General features: G+C 43.3%; 1 protein-coding gene across 4 annotated transcripts in view; it reads left to right on the top strand.

The window, feature by feature from the left end:
- PLS1 (plastin 1) overlaps window positions 1–23,836 on the top strand; it is a 165,105-nt gene that overhangs the window by 128,958 nt on the left and 12,311 nt on the right. For all 4 annotated transcript variants that reach the window (XM_068280783.1, XM_068280782.1, XM_068280784.1 and 1 more), the window contains 3 exons: window positions 5,543–5,621; window positions 8,188–8,302; window positions 12,253–12,386. In XM_068280783.1, the coding sequence (XP_068136884.1) occupies window positions 5,543–5,621; window positions 8,188–8,302; window positions 12,253–12,386 (328 nt within the window). The remainder of the gene's footprint in view (window positions 1–5,542; window positions 5,622–8,187; window positions 8,303–12,252; window positions 12,387–23,836) is intronic.

Genomic DNA, 23,836 nt, shown 5'->3' with positions numbered 1-23,836 from the left:
CAGGGGTATATATGCCCAGTAGATGTAGCCAGGGGTATATGTGCCCAGTAGATGTAGCCAGGGGTATATATGCCCAGTAGATGTAGCCAGGGGGTATATATGCCCAGTAGATGTAGCCAGGGGTATATATGCCCAGAGTAGGTAGCCAGGTGTCCCCCTCCCTGCCTCCCCAGCAGGAGGGGAGCAGCGCAGAGAAGAGGGAGAGCTGCTCTCTCTCCCTCGCTGTCCCCTCCATTAATGTCCGGGTGCTGGCAGCGGCGGGCGGAACTTACCTCCGTCTCGTCGCAGCGCGGATGGATCTGCCGCTACTCTGGTCTAGTCCAGACCAGAGCAGCGGCTGCGGGATCCGAACTTCCGGCCGGCGCTGGAGCGAGACGGAGGTGAGTCCCGCCCGCTGCGCCAGCACCCGGACAATAACGGAGGGGACAGCGATGGAGGGAGGGAGAGCCCTAAGGTGAGAGAAGGGGGGGAGATGGCCTTAGGGACCCGGCGCCCGGGGGCACTTGACCTACCCCGACCCCCCCTAGCTCCGCGCCTGACCCCCCACCCTGGTTAGATCCCCCTTCCCCTCTAAAAATAGCATCTTTTCTCATGTACATGTGTTATGGTTCCCTGAATAATGGCTCAGGATATTGCTGGTTACTTTTTTGGAAATATCCCTTCTTCTTCCCTCTCTGTCCTCTTTTCCAACACTAAGCCAAGTGCGCCCTACATAAATAAATTAAATAGCCATGTGGGGTGCAACACAGGGGCAGGCATAACGGCACAGCACATGGGCAGGCATAGCGGCACAGCACAGAGGCAGGCATGGTGCCCACGATGCTGTGGTGCCCATGGCACGAGCCATGCCTGCACCCCTCTAGATACGCCTTTGGCCCACCTCCAGTTTAGACCTTTTTTTTGCTTTCTCCCTTTCCAACAACAAACTTAAAGTTTGTCCACTTTTTTTTTCTTGTACTCCTTAGGGCCTCTGAAAGTTCCAATGATTATGCCACACCGTTGCTTCCATCCGGTTGCCTATCAGCTTCTTGAGAATGCTGCATAATTATAGTGGCCCCACCTTCTTCACTGACACTGGAGAGGAAGTGTGATGGTTGCAGCCATGAAACTCACAGCAGTATATCAAACAGTGGGGGTGGCTTGGTTACAGCAAAGTGATGTCATGGGGAACTAAGCACTGTGTGAGACATGGGGTTTTTGATATGCAGCTTAAAGAGGAACTCCAGCCTAAACAAACATACTGTCATTAAGTTACATTAGTTATGTTAATTAAAATAGATAGGTAATATAATCTCTTACCCACACTGTTTTAAAAGAACAGGCAAATATTTGATTTCATGATGGCAGCCATCTTTTTGGTTGAAAGGAGGTGACAGGGAGCATGAGACACAGTTCCAACTGTCCTGTGTCCTGAGCACCACTCCCAGTTGCTAGGCAACGTGAATAACAACATAGGAAATCCCATCATGCTCTGCACATCTTTGATGGGTGGCGCTTAGCTAAAAATGCAGCTAAAAGTTATGCTTTGGTAAGAAAAACAAAGTTTTGATGCTGTGAAACTGTTAAAGAAAGACCAAGCCTTTTCAGTTCTGCTGAGTAGATTTTTAGTCCGGAGGTTCACTTTAAGCGAATTTTGGAGAAAGAGTTGGGACATTTTTAACAAGAACCTAAGTGATTCAGAGCGATTTCAGCCCTATGACTGACCATAATGATGGGGTCAAGTTACTCAGAACTTGAACACCTACAGAGGTAAGCCTGTGGTGGGAGGGTTGAAGAGTGTGAGAAGCAGCCTTAGAGGGAAATAATGTGCAGGGCACATCCATATCCCAGGTGTCACTTAGACAGGAAATCACATAGCAATAATATCTTAAGACTTAAGGTCCTAGCCTTTTTATACTCCATCTAAAGCTTCTAATTGGAAATCTTCTAGCTTGTGTTAAGTAAGGATCAGAACGTGAGAGCGAAATTCAGTTTTAAACACGATGCAAAACTTAAATATATTTTCCGGGAGGTAAAACTGAAACTTTGTGTTGGTGGATGCAGGCTAAGATAGAAGGGGGTTAACTCACCTTGGTTGCCGCCTCTGGCAGTAGCACTCCACAATGTGCTCCATTCTCTTGACCCTTCCTCCTTCGCAGCCAGAAGAAGGCAGTATCAGGAGCATGTACAGGGGTGTGCAGCGCTACAGTCAGAGGTGGCAACCAAGGTGAGTCAACTCCCTCTCCCGCAGCTTGCGTCCACCAACTCACAGTTTTGGTTGAGACGAAAAAAAGACGTTTGCTCTTACCCTCTCATCCTTGGTGTTAATACAATTAATGCAATTAAAGTATTTAATGGTGCATACAGCAGCCCAACAATATGGTAAATATAAGAAGGTCATCGTTGCAGTTTATGCAGAAAAGCTGAGAGGGAGGGAATCAGTCTGTTGGATTCAGCTGTCATTTGTTTTAGAAAGACTATTCACATCATATTCATAAACTTTAACTCTATCTTTGTAAAACAGTTGGCAGGTATGCTTGTGTTAAACTGACGTGCCAGCATGTGGAAAAACTCATGTTGCCATTTGCATGAAGCTGTGAGAGTTGGACTGTACATAAGCATGTGAGGTCCTCTGTGTCATTCCTCCCAATATGCTCAGTAGTGGTGAGAAAAGGAGCAATACCTATTTTGCATGAAAAATGCATGGCTACAATTATTTGCATCAGTGAGTCAAAGACTAAAAATATGACATCTGGTGACAAGTTATGTTATTGCCAGAATCAGCACCGCCTCTCTAGTCTCAGACTGTTCATCCTATTACTCACTGGCACTGCCTCTCATAGCAGTTTCATTTTCTCTGCTGAATATCAGATTCGTGTTGTGATCAAAATCATCCTCGTTTTAAACACGAAAGCAGAACGCAATCTAAAATCCAAATATACCCAAAATATGATGGCCTTAGCATTTCCCAGGGTTTTAGCACTTGCTGAAGTAATCCTTTCATGCATTGTGCCCTCCATACAGTTTAGATATGAAGAAAAATGAGCCCGATTAATGCTGATAATGAAGCACATGTACGCTGCTGCCAGGACTACATTATTGAGCAATTATTGTGCCATTATTTGGAAAGCAGAGGCTGACCATACATGAAAAGATTTTTCTTCCAGCCAGCTCGATTGCTCCAATCAAATCTGCTGTTCTTCTAGCCACCATATTCAATCAATTAATTTTGATCAATTGGAGACATGTTAGAAAATCTCCAACCAGGCGGGGGGGGGGGGGGGGGGGGGAGTTGAGGATGGGGTAGGGCAGTTGAGGATGTGAGTTGGGCGTAATAGTGGGGATCAAGTGGCTTAGTATAGATAATTTCATTTCAAGTATTCTGTCCAAGACAAAAAGCTCAGTGGCGTAGTAAGCAGCACGGTGGCGTGGTGGATAGCACTCTTGCCTTGTAGGCAACGCTGGGTCCCCGGTTTGAATCCCAGCCAGGGCCCTATCTGCATGGAGTTTGTATGTTCTCCCCGTGCCTGTGTGGGTTTCCTCTGGGCACTCAGATTTCCTCTCACATCTCAAAAACATTCACATCCCAAAAATATCCCCCTAAAATTGGCCCTAGACTACAATATACATGTGACTATGGTAGTGATTAGAGTGTGAGCTCCTCTGAGGGACCATTAGTGACTGTATACTCTGTAAAGAGTTGCGGAAGATCTCGGCACTATATAAATACTTAATAATAAATATAAATTAGGGAAAACAATCATTGCAATGGACAGGCAGTGCCAGAAAAAACAGATATATCTATAGAGCTGAAACTTTCAGCTTTTTCCATTTACAGTATATCTTATATATATTATTTCTTCTTTCATTTTTTATAGCTACATTGCTAACTTTGAATAAAGTTTAATATTACTTATTTAACTGCTTGCCGACCGCTCCACGCGGCGGCAACCCCAGGACTGCTCCACGCCAATTGGAGTGAACAGCCTTCTATGGGGCTAGCAGGAGATCGCGCACGCTGATGCGTGAGCATCTCTGCTTGGAAGGCGGAGCTCCGCGGAGACTGTTAGACAGCAAAACCATCATCTAATTACCCCCTGGGATCTAAGGCAGCGCTGTACTGGGGACAGCCGTGTGACACGTCTGTCCCCTCCATAGGCTGGGGAGTAATCGGCTGAAGCCTACGACAGCCAATCACACTGATTGGCTGAAGGGGGAGGGAGAGATAAAATAAATAAAAAATGGGCACATTTATTTAAAAAAAATAATAAAATAAATATTTATAAAAAAATAAACAACTGAGGAGCTATCAGACCCCACCAACAGAGAGCTCTGTTGGTGGGGAGAAAAGGGGGGGGGGGGGCACTTGCGTGTTGAGTTGTATGGCCCTGCAGCTAGGCCTTAAAGGGAACCAGAGATAAACGTTTCACACAAAATAAACAAATCAGTCGATAGCTTGTAAAGAATAAATGCTCTACTTGATGATTTCGCCACTCTGGTGTGCCTTTTTTAATGTTTTTTTTATCCATTATTGCTCCAGGAAAAATCCAATATGGCCGCCGGCTCATATCCCTTCTGCTTCCGGGTTATGAGTTGTTCTGGATGTGCTGTCTAGGCTATATGAGAAAGGCTGCTGCAGCCTTTCATCTGTGTGCTTTCATTTTGGTATGATGTGCAGCTGCCTGTAGGAAGTGTCTCTCATAGGAATGAAACTGCAGTCATCATCATTATCTATGCACACAGAGCACACAGATCATATTGCAGCCACACTTATCTGTTTCAGTGCTTCTCTCTCAGCAGCAGCAGCCCCTCTCATGTCATTAGAGCTCTCAGTATGCAAAGCAGAAAAGCTGAGCCAGGAGGGGGCAGGCTTGGGTTTGAAAAGACTCCACAGAAGAGTGACTCAGCTATAATGATTCCAGGTCAAACCTAGACTGAAGGCTCAGTCGGGGATTCTTATCACAGCTGATAATAGACTAATTAAGCAGATAAGAATGAAACTAAAAGCAGGGTAGATGTTTACTGTCATGTTCCCACTGATAAATGTAATAAAGTACATGAGGGTGCTTTGTCTCTGGTACTCTTTAAAGCTGCAGTGGTCATTTTAGTAAAAAATGTCCTGGTTACTAGGGGGGTTGAACACCACAGTCCTCAAGTGGTTAACTAAATTATATTGTGAATGTGATATATGTAATAGCATAACATTACATAAGCTATATTCAGAGCAGGATAATTAACCAGGCAACCTAGGCAGGTGCTTGGGGCCTAGTGAGTGACAGAGGGCCCACAAGCCACTTTCTCTGACCTCTCTCCACTTCAGCTTGCCCAAAAAACCACAAGGCAGCCACAAATCCTATTGCCTTGCCCGGGGCCCCATTACATGTTAATATATCTCTGGCTCTATTGATAGACCATGCCTTAACATGCCACAAAGGACTGCATGAAAACAGAAAACTATTCCCTTATTTTATCATAATACTGTATTTAATTGTCCAGCTTTATAGAACATATCATTATACAATATGTATACCATAAGTTAACATAATTGGTCTTTCCCATACAGGAGAGACAAATGAGGAGAGAACATTCCGGAACTGGATGAACTCCCTTGGTGTGAATCCTCATGTTAACCACTTATACAGGTATTACATTCATTTCTTTAATAAAGTTATTCAAGCTCTTCAAGTATGTTCAGTAAAGCAGGGCTAGCACCAAACTTAACATTAAGGCATACCTAAAGTGAGATAAACAATATAGTACTAGTCCTACTAAGAAATTGTCTGAAGTCCCTTTTTGTTTTTCAGTACAGCAAATTAGCTTGCCAAATAGCTTGTTGGTTTTCTGAAAAGTAAATAGCTGGTTTTCTGAAAATTAAATAGCAGATAAAAGGCAGATATGAAGGCAGATAAGGTTTTAGTACAGGAAAGTTCAAAGGGGCGTTACTTCCACAGTGGCTGGTAGTGTAATGGTTAAGGGCTCTGCCTCTGACACAGGAGACCTGGGTTCGAATCTCGGCTCTGCCTGTTCAGTAAGCCAGCACCTATTCAGTAGAAGACCTTGGGCAAGTCTCCCTAACACTGCTGCTTCCTATAGAGCACGTCCTAGTGGCTGCAGCTCTGGCACTTTTAGTCTGCCAGGAGAAAAACGCAATGATATAAATAAAAGTGCTTGTTGTTTGTTTGTTCTGTATCTTTTTCAGCTAAACAAATTGTGTGGATTCTAAACAGCAGCTGACAGTCTGATGCAATCTTAGAAATGACTCCGTTAAGCTGAAAATAAAAATATGAGACTCATTTCTATGTTACTAATGTTTTATTTACAATTGGTCCACACATACATTAAGTATCTCATAAGTTTATTTCCCTTCATGTTTACTTTAAATAACACATGTTAATGGATTAACAGGGATATGGGAGGGAGCAGGCTGGTGTTGTACTTTGTTTTCTGGTTGAACTCGATGGACGTATGTCTTTTTTCAACCCAAATAACTATGTAACTATATGTAACTGATCAGATTACTTGTACTTAAAGTGGTCTTAAAGTCAGCATTCTACTTTGCTCTAAAAGATTCCTCACAGCTTGAAAGCTACTATCCCAGAACAATTTTTTAGCAGAACATCACTGAAATGGTTAAACAAGCACGTTGTCCTGCTATTCAGCTTCAAATCCACATCCAAACTAAAGATAACAGTATCTTTGTTTGCATTCCAATGTTGTTACATGTGTGTAAACACAATGTAACAAGAGAAAAGGAGCTCTCTGTGCTTCAAGCGCAAACAGCTCAGAACAGCTAATTAGAAGATGTTAATATATAATAAAAAGCAGTTTGAATAAAATGCAATGGCAGGTTTCAGGGCAAGGTAACTACACTTTGGAAACTTGTAATTTGTAAACAGAATATATTTTTTATGCACAAAAGCAAATATGATAACTGTATGAGTAATAAAAAGTAGGAAAACACATTTTTATTGACTGTTATGTCGGAGTTTCAGACTACTTTTAAAGCAAACCTTAACTAAAAATGTAAGTCAAAGTAAACATATACACATCATAACTTCCACGTAGTCTGCTTATCAATCTCTTTCTCCTCTCCTACATCCTGTTGTGCACTGTGATCAATGGAATTCTCAATCCTCCATTTTAAAAATGGCAGTGACCCCGTAACAGCTTCTGGTTCCCTGCTTAATCAGTTGCTCTCAGTTATAACTGAAAGCATGACTGATTTTCAAAGTAATGCCCATGTTTTCCCCTGGCACAGTTCACACTTCACATGTTTTAACTGAAATCTTTTTCACAATGCACTACTATGGAGAAGAAAAAAACACGCTTCCCAACTGATTAAGTGTAAATGGGGCCTAAGGCTTTCCGCTTCCTGAAAGACAAGTCTGACGAAATATTTTCAGAACTGGAGGAAAAAGAAAGTGGTGAGCTTCTGAAAGGAACTGATGGCAAGGTAAGTATGTAATATTTATTTGCAGGTACATTATGTTTTTAATCTTAAATAATTGTACTCGGTCCGAGTTCACTTTAAGCCTGACTACGGTAGTTATACGTTGTTTCCTTTGTGTGTAAAAAATATCAATCAGGCTTGGTTTCCAGTGAACCTGGTACAAACTGGGCAGTAAAAACTGAGGATTTAGTTAAAAAACGTATATCAGGGAATAGTGACCAGGCATCAGCACTGTGGATTATGGTGCAAATATTACAATGGAGATTCCATAGCAAAACTCTAAATCGAGGACCCCCACCACAGTGTTCTTGCTTCACCCCTAAGAATGGCTTCCCAAGGAAAGGCAAAGTTATGCTAGGTACACACCATACAATTTTCTGTTAGATTTAACTGCCAGATGTTTTCCACAATGTTGGAAAAAATCTATCTGGCAGGTAAATCTAACAGAAAATTGTATGGTGTGTACCTAGCATAAGAGATGCCTGAGCTGGGAACAGTTTATTAAGCATTACCACCATTAGACCATAGTACTTATAGTTTAAAGAAACCATTTACACACAGTAATTTACCCTTATCATGTGCCATTTTAAACAGATGCCTTTATCAAATGTATGTGTTTAGAGCAATGCAGAAACATATGCTGGATAGGTGTAGTGTGCAAATGTATCCAGGCTAAGTACCTAGGCTAATGCACTGTTGTTCATAACTTGTATTATTTTCTGGAAACCCTGATCCCCTTTGTTTTCCTTTGTTTTTAGTGATTTGACTGATGCTTTAGTCATCTTCCAATTATATGATCGAATACGAGTGCCAGTTGAGTGGGGTCGTGTTAACAAGCCACCTTATTCAGCTCTTGGTGGACACATGAAAAAGGTCTGTATGAGAAATACCTGATGTGATGTATTTAACACTGTGCTGCTGTGATGATGCAGAGTTCCTCTATAGGTTCGGCTGATGCAGTGAAAAGGTACAGAAAAGGCAGCTGGCAAAGGCTTTTTCTGGGGAAAATACTTGTCTAAATGAACAATTTAGCAATGTAAAGTGGTTTAGCTCAATATAAGACTGTGGCCTATGGTGGTGGAGTACAAAAGTGTCTACCAGCATAATAAAACTGCTCTAGTGAGAGCTACATGCCAGTGTGATCCCTTGCTAGGCCAAGCTTGAAATTCTAAGAGGGGAAATGAGAAAATGGTGAGACAGGCACAGGCAAAGAACTGATAGCAAGAACAAACTGCAGCCATTAATGTGATCGCTCCGCGATTGCAACCCTGCAAGTAGAACCATCCCCACAGGGTTCCACTGTTCTAGCACTTTGGCAATTGCTGGCAATCAGCAGGAGCTGCAAAAGGGCTGCTAGTGGGCCCCAGGCCTATAGGTTTGGTAGTAAAAATTCTGTCATATTACTTTACACAGCGATTGAAAAGTTATTTTGCAGCAATCCTCTACTTTGGAGCAAATGCTTCAAAAATTCTGTAGGCATTGCGATTGCAATTTTGGGAAATCGCAATCTGTTCTGTGGGTTTAACTCCATTGACTTTCCCTAACCTAGCCACTGTTCTGGCGATTCCAAAACCCTACAGAAATGGTGGGGCCCGGTTCTCAGGCAGCCAGCTGGCTAGAGAGGATAATAAGAAATTCTGCAGCTGGTGATATTTGAAGGACCCTAAAAATGTAATCTGTTTGAATTACAAATTTATCTATTCTATTGAGAGCTGAATCCAGTGAAATGCCTACTAGTTTGCTTTAAAGAGTAATTGTAAGGTGGAAATAAATTCCCCAAAAAAGTGTGAAGCTGATGGCAGAGTTGTCAGAGAAAACCCAGTTTTTAGTGGAGAAAAAAGTCCTGCAGCCACTGGAAATCTAGCTGAAAAGGTGACATCCCTCCCGCTCAGTGGGGAGATTTATCAACACATTACCGACAGTTTATTCTTCTTAATCTGTTCTAACCAGCAGGGAGAACAGTTCTGCATGAAAATAAGAACCTTCTTCAATCCTAGGTAATAGTGGCAATTTAGCATGAATTTCTAGAGCTGCACTACAGTTAAGAAAAGTGCAAATCTATCCCTAAACTGGCGCAGATTAAGAAGTGCTTGATAGCAGTTCTACAGATGTAGAACTGCTGGCTAGACATGATTGCAGAGTGCAGGCTATACGTGATTTGTGATGTGCTCCTCCCACATACATTTGAAATCGGCGCTGGTAGACTTGGGCGCAGGATACAGCTGGTATATGGCTGATCCTGCTTCTGCACAAGTCCGGGCCGTATTAATTACTATTCCCCCTCCAGGCCGCCATGGATAGTGGGGGGATGATATAATTCGGCATCCAGCGATTGCTGGAGGCTGAATTATTGTGTTTTTTGAAGCAACCGCAGCTCCATCTTCTGACGGAGCCGACGTTGCTCACTGAGCGCTGCTCAGTTGTGATTCCTTTTATAGTCTATGGTGGTGGCGGCTGCGCCCAAATCTAGCAGCGCCGAAAAGCACTGCTCTGGCTCCTCCCACCTGCTGAATTCCTCCTCAGAGCCTGCTGCTATCAATACAGCAGGTGTGTTGGTTACCTCAGCAACAACAATTCTCCTCACACACTGCACTGTCTTAGAGACTTTCCTAGCTCCTCCTATTATACAACAGTTTTAGAAGGAATCTGCACTATCTAATGATTTCTTAAGATGCCTGAGACAGTTCTGAAGGATTTCTAAAAACCTACTAATATTTTGTCTCAGAAACTGTTGATAAATCTGGCCCAGTGACGTTCGTCCTAGGCCTAATTAAATTTCAGCCTTAGATGCACAGCCTTGTGGGTAATGTGACATCACTTGCAGCTCGGTCCTGATTTGCATAATTCTGATATTTAAGCCCTGATATCTCAGCACTCATACCTCCTACACACTCCAAATTTTGAGGGTCAGGAGAGGACCCCCCAAACTACCTCTGTGGCCAATTGCCCCCCAGCTCCACTGGTTCACAAGATAGATTTAATATACTCTATCTTAGGAGCCATCTGCTGAGATATGGGAGCTTACATATCAGTAGCATAATATATAATACCGTAGAAAATAGAAAATGTGATCAGACACAGCACTGACATAGCAGCCTAGTGGAAAGCAGAGAAAGAGCCGTTCGAAATAGCATAGCAAAAAATAGCAATAAATAACAGTGTGAAAATAAGTCTGTTTCTGAACACTGAAAATCGTGGCAAAATTTTACCGCAATTGTGTTTCCAATTCTCGATCAGGGAATGAGAATTGCAAACAGAATTGTGTCAAAATAGCAATGATTTTGCATCGATTTTCAGAGTGAAATGTAGGCCCTAAGCAATCTGGATAAACTTGGGTTACTACATAAGAAAAATACTCCCATGCTGCATGAGGCACTTTTTCTGCACCACACTGATCAGGTACAACGATTTTTTTCTCTCTTTTGCTTATCCCTTTTTCTTCTCCTCATAACACACTCTCTTTTCATTTGTTTGACAGAAAAAAAATTCTCCTTACACTTTCTCTTTAAAGGTGCTCCGATCGCTCCCACGCAGCCGGGTCCCCGGGATCGGGTTTTCCGCTCCGACTGACGGAAGTGCAGGGACCCAGTACCGGCGGTGCAGAAAACTGACGCCAATGGCGTGGGAGCGATCAGAGTGTATGGGGCTGGAGGAAGCTCCAGGTATGTATAAATCTTTTGATTTATACGAGCTTAGGCTTTGGTGAAAGGTATGAGAGTTTAGGTTAATGTGGTATGTAAAGGAAAGGGTAAGGCCCCGTTCACACTTGCGTTTTGGCAAGTAAACGGACCGGATCCTGATCGGATCCTGACCTGATCCTGATCAGAACCGTACGGTTCCGATCCGGATCCGGTCCGTTTGTATAAGGCATGCATCAGGCTGCCATCTGGATCCATGGGCAAAAAATAGTTAAATATAAATAAAAAAATGTTCGGGTCAGCAGAAGGTGCACCTGGTGCACATGTACAATCAGGTTCCTCCGCTGTAGGCCTCACCTTCACCTCCGATATTCTGCCAAACAGCTCCAGCACGTCTGTCACTGCTGCTCCACTCCAGACATGCTTGGCCCATGTGTCCCTATCTGAAATGGCTGCTTGGATACGCATAGGAAGTGGGGTAGAACGTCAGGTTTTTGTAGGCAGTGTGTTCTGTGCCTTCCGTTTCCCATTGGTTTCTGTGTTCCTGATGGTGCTGTCAGGCTCAGGTCAGGCTCCGGTCAGGATGCGTGGGCCGGAGATCCGGACACAAAAAATAGGATCCCGTCCGGCTCCGTACTGTATGGAACGTACGTATGTGAACGTCCGCATAGCCTTTGCATTGCTATGCGGAACGTACGTTCCGTTTGTACAGTATGCGGTCCGGATCAGATCCGGAAAATCCGGATAGCGAACGCTAATGTGAACCGGGCCTAAGGGAAGGAACACACTAGGCAGAATTGCATGAGTTTTCCCCATAACACGTAGTGGAAAACACATATGCGATTCTGCCTAGTGTGTTCCTACCCTAAGGCTAGTTTTAGAGACAATAAAATGTGAGGGGAAGGGGCAAATTTCAGTTAGACTACATGACAAGAGAGTTGGAGATTTTTTTTTGGATGGTTGTTTTTCTCAGATCATTGCAGTAGCCATAATTGAATCATTATTGGTGATGAAGAAGCAATGCAGAACTAATTTAGTGTAATAATGGAACCCCCCCTCCCCAACACTTTCACCAGTGTAACAAAATGATATGCTTATCTAAAACTAAATGACCTACAAAACTGAGAGGCAACATTCATGCTATGAATTACGACTGCTGTTTTAGCATTATATTTTTCTATTTAGATTGAGAACTGCAATTATGCTGTTGAGCTTGGAAAGGGTAAGGCCAGATTCTCCCTGGTCGGTATCTGTGGTCATGACTTACATGAAGGCAATCATACCCTTACCCTGGCTTTGGTCTGGCAGTTAATGAGGAGGTAAGGCTATGACTTGTTTCTGTTGTATTGCTATTACTATCCTGTTCCAATTATAAAGCAGCAGTAGGGGTCTAGGATTTGTGTCTCTTATATAAGGACAGATGGAGGAATAAAATGCATGGACAAACTATGGAAAAATGTGGGCGGAGCGAGCACACTCCTGTCCTGTCCTGTGATATCAAGAATTTTTGTTCTGTTTTGTTTTTACATGTCGGTTTACTTATAATGTCATGTTTTGTCTACTTTATGCAAAACTAAATAAAAATTCTCTTTAAAAAAAAAAAAAAAAAAAAAGAATTCATACTCACCCTCTGCTTCCTCCAGCAGCATATGCATGTCACTCGCCATTCAGCCATGATCAGCCCTGGCGGTAACTGGATCAGTTGCGTCAGTCGGGGTCTCTGCGCATGCGAGGGAGGTCCTAGTATGTGCAGAAGACCTGACTGACGCAACTGATCCAGTTACCGAGGCTGATCATGGCTGAACGGCAGACTGCAGGAGGACAGCGAGTGACTCAGACATGCATATGCTGCTGGAGGAAGCCGAGGGTGAGTATCAAATTTTCTTTACATGACAGCTCTGGTTTCCTTTAAGCTTCAGTACACTAGTGACTCATTAGTCTATTTATGTAAAAGTTATTTTTTGAATGTTATTGAATGTATAGTGTTATGATGTGTATTGTTGTGATGCACAGCTAATGGGTAAAGAGTCAAACCTCATTGCATGTTTGTATTTCATGATTCCTTCTTAATGCATGCAAGCTTTTAGTTACTGTTTCATTCATCATAATTTCCTGCTATGTTCCTGCTATAGATGTGTTTTTAATTGAAGTATTATTGTTGGAAGTACATGAATAATGCACAGGCTTCCCACACAGGCACCTGCAGTAATACACAGAGCCGCAATCTGCCACATCACACATACAGCTTATGAACATATTCCAAACAGACAACACTGATATGTACAGTATATACCCATAGGCAATGTTTTATTTTTTATTTTTTTTATTATTATTTTATTTTTTTTTACAGTAAAAGGTAGACAATGTTTAGAGTGCAGCCGAAACATAATTCTTTCCTATCCAGGTAAATCTGTCTGTAATCTAGGCAAGGATTATTACTGACTGGTGTGTTGTCTTGTAGTACCCACCCACTCACAGCTGATTGCTGTTTCTATACATATTGGGGAACAGAGGGGAGATCTGCATCCACTTACCAGTGTTTTCAGGGCCCTGCAGCATCGGAAATGTTTGCACACTGGTAACTGCCTGCAAAAATGGGTGCACTTTCCCCACCACTTAGGTACATATTGTTGCTTGTCTTTATGATTGTAATCGAGTAATTTTGCATAACTCTTTGCAATTATGCCCATGCATGATGACAATTTTTTAATTCAATTGACTTTGTGTAATCATTTGCAATTTCGCACGATTTTGACGTAATTTCGTGCTGCCTTTAACAGCTAATAGCAAAGGCCCCATACATGCTATTGTCACCAAAATGTCTGTATATTTTAAGCATGTAGTGGATACAAGTAAACAAAAATTAAAAATCCTAAGGAAAAATGCCTTTTAAACTGTAATAAAACTGTAATTTTTCTGAGTTTAAAAACCATTTTACCTTTGCATCTTTAAAGAGAATCTGAAGTCAGAATAAATATTGCTAAAAATTATACAGATGGATAGCGCTTAAATTGCAGATTATTTCTATCATCTTACCGCCACTATGCCCCACTCCTTCTGTTTAGATTATAAAAATCCAGGACTTCCGGGATAAAATGGCCACGACCCCGTGACCGCTTTTGGGTCACGGCTCAAGTTGGGACGTGAGTACGAGTATGGATGTGCACATTGACGCGCACGCTGCATGCTCATGAGCGTCACCCTGCTCTAAGTACAATACTGGGCATGGAGCAGGGTGGTCTGGTTGCGCATGCAGCTGAGTGCGCACGTTTTACCAGTCCCGGTCACTTCCTGGCATGAGCCTGCGTGCATGAGGGGTGGAATAATTAGTAAATGGGGCAGAGATAGGCGGGGATAGGTGGCGATTGACAAGTGATGAGTCAGAGCTCGGGTAAACAGTTCTGCCTCTACATGGGTCCTGGCATGTAAATAGATCATTTCTGGAGACATGATCAAAAAAATGCTGGCTTCAGATTCTCCTTAACATATGTAGCAATTTTGGTGACAATAGCATGTATGGGGGCTGTGCTATTAACTGCTAAAGCGGCACAAAGTTACACGGAAATGCAAAATTACGGTTCCTGATTACAATTACAGACAAAATGAATTATGATTTTTCCTAAAATTTTGCAATATGATTTTGCATCGTAATAGCAAATTTCGCTGTGAAATTACGACTATGCAAAATTTCTGCTCTTCACTCTTTTCAATTGCATTACGCTCGCTATCAACAATATTCAAATGCACACGTTTTCTTAAAAACAATCATCCTATAGTTCATTCCAAAAACTGCTAACGCAAATGTAAAGTAACAGATAGTGTGAACATTATACAGTTCCATGGCCAATTGTCAGGGAAATATTTAGGCATAGACGAACCAGGCTAATACCCGGAGTGACATCTACAGACAAGTGCGCCACAGAGCTTCTCTTAGCACAGGATGCTTTATAGGATTCTTAGACACAACTGCCAGATCCATGAAAAAACGATGTGGGTAGTAATGTAACACCTAATATGCTGATTTTCATAACAAAAGAGGCCTGAATAGCATAACAATGACGTGGTTACTGCTATTACTGTGCTAATTAATTTTTTATCTATTTTAGATGTTGTTGCTATTAATTGTTACAGCTCATCTAGATTTCCAGAACAATATTCCAACCAGCCCCAGGCTTTACATAAACAATAGAATGTTATTGTAAAGTGTCTAGATATGCTTAGTGATACATTGTGCTTGTGATACATTGTGCTAGTGATACATTGTGCTAGTGTTAGTGACACATTGTGCTAATGTTAGTGACACATTGTGCTAGTGTTAGTGACATATTCTGCTAGTGTTAGTGATCCATAGTTCTAGAGTCAGTGATACATAGTTCTAGAGTCAGTGATACATAGTTCTAGAGTCAGTGATACATTGTGCTAGTGTTGGTGATACATTGTGCTAGTGTTAGTGATACATTGTGCTAGTGTTAGTGATACATTGGTCTAGAGTCAGTGATACATTGTGCTAGTGCTAGTGATACATTGTGCTAGTGTCAGTGATACATTGTGCTAGTGTCAGTGATACATTGTTCTCGAGTTAGTGATACATTGTGCTAGTGCTAGTGATACATTGTGCTAGTGTCAGTGATACATTGTTCTCGAGTTAGTGATACATTGTGCTAGTGTTAGTGATACATTGTGCTAGTGCTAGTGATACATTGTGCTAGTGTCAGTGATACATTGTTCTCGAGTTAGTGATACATTGTGCTAGTGTTAGTGATACATTGGTGTAGAGCAGGGGTCCCCAAACGTTTTGGGTCGAGGGCCGGGTTAACATACTTCAGACTGCTGGGGGGCTGGAGTATACATAAAATGATGTAGATGTCTTCGCGGGCCAGACAGTGAAGCATACCCAGGTGACAACCTGCAGTCCAATTGGACAACAGTGTCACCTGATGTGGAATTAGAGTGGAAACCAGCAAATTACTGCTTTCTGGCCTCCATGTGGATGGGTGGTGCCAGCACTGATTGTCTATATGCAGACAACCAATATTATAAAGATGTAGCTGACCGCGTCTATAAGTAGTACATTTTGTGTGTGGGGGGCCGGTAAAAAAGCCTCAGGGGGCCACATTCGGCCAGCGGGCCTTAGTTTGAGGACCACTGATCTAGAGTTAGTGATACATTGTGCTAGTGATACATTGTGCTAGTGTTAGTGATGCATTGGTCTAGTTAGTGATACATTATACCAGTGTGCTAGTGTTAGTGACACATTGTGCCAGTGTTAGTGACACATTGTGCCAGTGTTAGTGACACATTGTGCTAGTGTTAGTGACACATTGTGCTAGTTTTAGTGATACATTGTGCTAGTTTTAGTAATACAATGTGCTAGTATTACCGTAGTTATACATTGTACTAGTGTTAGTGAAACATTGTGCTAGTGTTAGTGAAACATTGTGCTAGTGTTAGTGATACATTGGTCTAGAGTTAGTAATACATTGTGCCAGTGTGAAAAGGAACCGGAAGTGAGAGGAATACAGAAGCTGACATTTGTATTCCCTTACAAACAATGCCAGTTGCCTGGTTGTCATGCTGAGCTTTTGGCTTTAGTTGTTTAAGTCACACACCTGCAACAAGGCCAGTGGAGTCAGATCAGAGTCAAAGCATATGATCTGCATGCATGCTTATTCTGGGCCAGTGACTTAATGTATTAGAAGCAGATCATCAGCACAGAAGTCAGGCAACTGGCATTACTTATAAGGGAATAAAGATGGCGCCCCTCCAAATCCCCTTACTTCAGGTTCCTTTAAAAAAAATTGCTTATTAGTAGGAGGGCTTTTCGGTCTCTTTTATCCCCCTATACATTCCTAGTGTTTTGGGTCACCCCGAGCTGCTTGGTAGATCTTGAAAATTCAGAATAATCCTTTTCAGTTTATGCAGATCCACTAGATGGCACTGTAGACTTTAGGATCCTAGTTGTAGCTTTTCCTGTCCTGTTAGGTAAGGCTCAGATCAGAGAAAAAATGCTTATGGAACAGTGTAGTAGACCTGTTTTGGGGTGAAGTGCTGGGAGGTCATTGGAGGGAATGTGTAATTATCTTTGGACCTATGAGTCAGGCTACTGTACATTTGCTGGTTCTGTATTAACCAGCTTTATATATACAGCAGAAAGCATCCTAATTAACTTTAGACTTTCTGCTGTTTAAACGTCTACTCTTCTTATATTATTTAATAATGAATAATTTATGTTTTTAACAAACATGTCTGTTGTATTAATGCGATATCGGGGTGCCTCAGTTCCTGTAATACACAGGGATCTTATCGTTACATATTTAATATTGTATATTTCATTATGAAGTTCAAAGTTAGATAGGGTGACCAAGCATCCTCTTTTGCCCGGACAGGTCCACTTTTTACGTCCTGTCCGGGGCGTCCTGGCGGGTTTTAGAAATGTCTGGTGTAGTGAGTCGCGAACGAGACGGCTCTTTAAAGGGAGCCGAGCGGCCGAGCCAGAAGAGCCGATGCTTTCTAAAGAGCCGGAATTCCCACCACTAGCTGGGGCCCAGCGTGACTTCACTAACTCCTCCCCTCGCCGCTGCCCCTCTGCTCCGCAATTTGCTCTCAGTCAGACTCAGTCTAGTATTGGGAATTCAGGCTCTTTAGAAAGCATTGGCTCTTCTGGCTCGACCACGAGGCTCCCTTTAAAGAGCCGGCTCGTTCGCGACCCACTATCTTACTGAGATAGTGGGTCGCAAACGAGCCGGCTCTTTAAAGGGAGCCGAGCCAGAAGAGCCGATGCTTTCTAAAGAGCCGGAATTCCCATCACTAGACTGAGTCTGACTGAGAGCAAACTGCGGAGCAGAGGGGCGGCGGCGAGGGGCGGAGTTAGTGAAGTCACGCTGGGCTGCTGTGGGAGCAGTAAGATTTATACGCTGCTGCACTGCGGTGGAGGATGACGTAGCACGCAGCCACGCACGTTGTCACATTGTGCAGGACAGGAGCAGTGCCAACAGAGTCAGAGCTGCACAATCTATCTGCGACACAGACGCAGTGCAGAGTGCAGACTGCAGACAGGCCAGGGATCAGAGCAGAGAGCGACACAGAAAGGGAGCAGCAGTGCAGACTGCAGACAGGCCAGGGATCAGAGCAGAGAGCGACACAGACAGGGAGCAGTGCAGACTGCAGACAGACAGGCCAGGGATCAGAGCAGAGAGCGACACAGACACAGATAGGGAGCAGTGCAGACTGCATACAGGCCAGGGATCAGAGCAGAGAGTGACACAGACACAGACAGGGAGCAGTGCAGACTGCAGACAGACAGGCCAGGGATCAGAGCAGAGTGTGGAGCAGTATAGCAGAAAAAATGCTGACGCGTAAGTGCAGCTTCACCGATGAACTGCAAAGAAAATTTCCCATATACTGTCCCGGTCGGGACAAGTGGGAGGCGGAGTGCACTGTGTGCAAACCCGGTACATATGTCTCTCTCGGTATCCAATAAAGGTGCTGGGGAATGGATCTGAAAGCCCACATTTACACCGAAAAACATAAAAAAGCTGTGCGAGGTGAGAGTTCATCTGCAAAGTTGACAGAGGTTTTTGTCAGACCAGGAAAAACAGAGGATGATGTAAATGCAGCAGAAGGTGCAATGGCTTTTCATACAGTGAAACATCACAACAGTTACAGGTCCATGGATTGCACCAGTACTTTGTTTAAAAAGGCATTGCCTGACTCTCACATTGCAAAAAGGTTTAGTAGTGCTCGCACCAAGACCGAAGCCATGGTCAATGGTGCTATAGCCCCCCACTCTGTTGAAATCACTCATAAGGCACTCAAAGAAATCCAGTACTGTGGTGTCTCCACAGACGGGAGTAGCCACGGAGCAGTCAAAATATTCCCAGTCATAATCCAGTATTTTGACTGGAAGAAGGGAGGCGTGCAAACAAACTTGATTTAAGTTAAAGACACGCCCAATGAGACAGCAGAAACCATTGCAAAATATCTCACAGAGACCCTGGCAAAAAACAATTTGTAGGAAAAATGCATCGCATTTACTGGAGACAATTGCAACAGAAATTTTGGAGAAATTCGACGTGATGAAGCTGGAAAGAATGTGTTTGCAAATTTGAAGAGTTTGCTGCAAAACAAGACTCTGATCGGTGTGGGTTGCCCAGCACACATATTGAATAATTGTGCACACCATGGGCAGGCACAATAGAAATTGACATTGAGAATATCATATTCAAAATCTACCAGTAGTTCCACATTTACACCGTACGCACTGAGAGCCTGAAGGAGTATTGTGATTTTGTTGAGATTGATTACAGAAGGATGCTCTCTCACAGCAAGACAAGGTCGCTGTCATTGTTCCCAAGCATTGAGAGGATGTTACAGATGTTTCCAGCTTTAAAGGCATATTTTCTGTCTCGGCAAAAGCCACCCATAGCACTCAAGAGTTTTTTTGAAAAGGATTTTGCTGAAATCTACCTTTGGCACATGCACACACTCATGCCTGTGTTCCACAACCACATTCAAGAAATAGAACAGGAGAACATGTCCATTATGGAAGTGAAGAATATATTAAACAATATACATACCATTCTTCTTCAATGCAAGATCAACAACTTCATGTCCCTTAAAGTTAAGGGACTACTGGCACAGAAGCGCAAAGATGGACTTGTTAAAGGCTGTGACCAGTTCTGTGCAGATGTGCATGGCATGTACAGTGCATGTCTGGAGTATCTGCAGAAGTAGATGACTCCCATGGAAGAGTTCTCAATATTCATGTGGATGGATCTGAGTGAGCCACCAAACTGGAATGAGGTGGAGGCATGCATCAATTACCTTGGAGAGAAGAGGGTGGCAGTTGAAGATGTTAAGTGTTTTGACCAGGTCACCAATCTGAGGAAATTCACAGAAACGTGCAACCATGATGAGGAGTTCAGTGGCCTGCAAGTACACCAGAAGTGGACCAAATATTTTGAAAAGGCAAAAAGCATTGCATGTTACTCAGAGCTACTGACAATTGCACAGTTTGTCTTTGCACTTCCCTCCCACAATGCAAGTGTTGAGAGGGTTTTTTCACTAATGCAAAGCCAGTGGACGAAGGAGATTAACCAGCTTTCCGTAGAGTCACTAAAGGGAATTCTACTAGTTCAGTACAACTTCAAAGACATGTCTTGCAAATACTTTCATGCTTATTTGTTAAGCCATCGAAAACTGCTAGGAAAGATCAACTCTTCAGCAAAATATGGATGGGCTGACAAGGAGGATGAAGAACAGAAGCAGGATGAAGAAGAAAACTAAAGATGAAAAGTCTAGATTCTTGTTATTTAACATGGCCGGAGGAGACGGACAGACGCATTGTTGTTGCCGATCATCCTCTTTTTTGGAAATCAAAATATGGTCACCCTAAAGTTAGAAGGTAAACTTTTTAAGTTATTATAAAAAAAATCAGCATAGTTCATGCTGTATGAAATTTACATTAATTGTCTCAGTATTAAATCCTGTCTGCTCTAAAGTGGATTTATTGGTAGTTTTCTCCAACTTTGAATTAGTTCTTTTTATCTTCATTAAAGAGGAGCTGTTAGGTATAGGGTCTCAGAGAAAATAAACACATATATCAGTAGCTAAAGATTGGCTGTACTTACATTACATATGCATTTCACTGTCCACGTTTGTACTTCACAGAATTTGTATATAGTATATGCAGAGATTGATGCTCCTGACAGCTCATGGCAGGTTCCATGTTTGTCTGTCTCCTATGAAGCCAAATGTGTCGTCATGTCCTGCCTGCTTCCTGATCACAGAAAAGCTCGTACTGAATAACACTAGTGTGCAGTGAATATTAATTAGCCATGTGGCTAGGAACAATAGCGGACTCCTGCAGTGTACTCTGCCCGGAGATTTTTCAGTGCTGTGCGCTGGACTGAGTTAGAAGCTGCTGAAACGTGATACTGTAACTTCTCCTTAGCAGCCGAGGGGAGGGCCCCAGAATGCTTTGCAGTATGGTATGCGGCTTTGTTAAGCTTGGAGGTGTAATCTCCACAGTCAGCATACAACACATAAGCTGACGTGAAGGAGGTACACACACCAGCACAAGGGATCAGGATATCCCCAGTTTAGTGGAGGAGAGGACTGACTCCAATAGGAGATTGTGGTGCACAGAGCCGGTGCAGATCCGAACAGCCACAAACACTTTCGTAATAACGTCTCAGCGCAAAGTAGCGCTGAGCGCATAAACCAGGACTGAGGAGATCAGGACAGGTAGACAGAATGAACGCTTGCTAGCTAGCGATTACTTAGCGACAGCAAGCGTCCAAAACCAGACAGACTGGAATGAGGCAGCCAATGCGTTGCGGCAATGGCGTGCCTCACAAAGACAGGACAGGAGAGACAGGAAATAGCAGGATCAAGATAGATGAACGTAACACAGATAAATACACAATAAGTATGTTTTCCTAGCGTATTACAATTACAGCTATCAATGAAACTATTCGTAACGTCTGACTAACATATGTATATATCGGCAATGAACCGATATATGACATAAGCAGGAACTCTGACTAAGACTGGAGTAATACAGGGAACAGGACTCAGAAGGATTCGCTATCTCTTCGCAGAGATGAACGCAATCCACAAACAGGACCAGGAACAGGATAACTAGCTCAGCGTGCTGGAACGCTGACTAACGGAACACAGGATATAAACAGTTCGTGTATGTATATATCAGCGACACTGATATATCAACGTAACACGAATACAAGGAAAATAACAAAATGCGCAAGTATGCGTATATATTGGCGATGAACCAATATATGACACAAGACAAGCAAGTAACAACTTCTAGAACAAGAGCAGAACTAGGAGGACTCGCTGACCCCTTCGCAGGAGTCAGCGCAGTCCACACGGACCAGGAACGAGGTGGGGCACGAGCAGAGTAACAGATAGAATCTGAGACTATGGTAGCCCATGAGACATTGCAGGAAGCAGTTCTTTATACTGAGGTCATCCAATGGGAGCAGACCTGCAGATTCCCACACAAGTGAATGGTAATTAATCACAGGCTGATAGCAGGAAAAGGCAGACAATGATATGCAGCCTGCAGGAAAGGGACTGCCCCTCCACTGCAGCAGACAATGTTTGTTTACACAAGAGCATGTTAAACTGTCATTAATTTCAGAGTGACTGCAGATGGAATCAGCAACTAGTTTAAGTGCAAACCAAACTATGCAAGAAAATGCATTTAATGACATCAGAACTGCTTGGGTTACAATACCACTGCAGCCAGCAGTAAACGCTGCAGACATGATCATAACATTACCCCCCCCCCCCTTAAAGGCGGATACCAGACGCTTTTCGAAACTGAAATTCCCAACAAAACAATCTGACTGATAATTCATGATGACCGGGACAGCCCGGCAAGACCAAATTCCAGAATCAGTCCCCACAAGACTGGACCCATCAGAACCAGAACCTACAGAACCATGCCCGTCAGCACCACAAGCCTCAGTGTGATACCCATCAGAACCACGACTTCCAGAGAAAAGCCCCCAGAAACTCTCTGAGCGATACCCACCGCCTTCCCGGGACTGTCCAAAAACGCCAAAGCCTTTGCAATGCCCACCAGAACTGTCCCCACCAACACAAAACCCACCGTTGAACCAGTCCAAGGTACCAGGACAAGTTTCCTCAGAGATCTCCCAGAACACTTGGAAGCTCCAAAGAGATCCCCACAGGTCAGAACGCCCCTTAGGCTCACATGGAGAACCATCAAGAACCCCTATGGAACCCAGGGCAACTCTAGAGTCAGGGTCACAAGGACAAACATCAAGATCAGGGTTTTTAGGGACCAGAACCATCTCCGGGCATGCAGGCCAACCGGCAACATCAGAACATGTCTCCACTAGGGAAGCGTGTGAGCACGCCAACACAGACACACTTGGGCACTCTGGCATACGAAGCACATCTGGGCACACCGGCACAAGAGAGACTTCTGGGCATGTCAAGGAACTGCAAACCTCAAAGTCAGTCAAGGTAGGACCGAAACCAGGACTGGGCAAAAAAAAATCATCATGACTAGACTTCACAGTTACTGGATTCTCACTAAAAAATGCAGGATCAGACTTAGATGTCTCTGATTCCAGCAAAGTTATTAACAAATCATGTTCAGGGGCATTTACAAGACAGGACAAATCTTCTGATGTATGCACCGAACTAGACAGGGTTCCCATAACTTCTTCTGGACTAGACAGAGACTCATCAAATACACTGGATTGGAGCTCATGAAGGGCTGCAAAACAAGTCAATAGTGCAGCAATCCCCACTGAACTAGGCAAAACTGAGTAACTCACTGGACAGGAAGGGGACTCAGGAACTTCTGCCACACCGGCCAGAGAACCAGAATTTTCCAGGATACAGGGCTGGGTTTCAGAAACACTCATTAACCCGGACTGAAATTCTGAGATTTCTATTATTTTTTCCAGCGAGTCAGAATTATCCATGTTACAGTGCAAGACTTTTGAAACATTCAGAGGACAGGGCTGGAGTTCCTCGGCTGTTACAACACTGGAGAGGGACTCAACAACATTGGTTAAATCAGACTGTGTACAGGGCAAGGTATCTAACACACTTGCTGACGAGGACAATATTTCAATGGCTTCTGCTTCGCTGGGCAGAAATTCATCAAGTTTTATTAGAGCAGACTGTAATTCCAAAACAGCTGCTAGACAAGTGAATATTACTGCAACACCAACTGAGGTAAGCAGTGCCTCAGACTGTTCTGCTAGAG

The sequence above is a fragment of the Hyperolius riggenbachi genome, chromosome 4 (genome assembly GCF_040937935.1).
Source record: "Hyperolius riggenbachi isolate aHypRig1 chromosome 4, aHypRig1.pri, whole genome shotgun sequence".
Taxonomy (NCBI): domain Eukaryota; kingdom Metazoa; phylum Chordata; class Amphibia; order Anura; family Hyperoliidae; genus Hyperolius; species Hyperolius riggenbachi.
The sequence above is the reverse complement of the archived record's forward strand: the minus strand, read 5'-3'. Positions and strand labels throughout refer to the sequence as shown.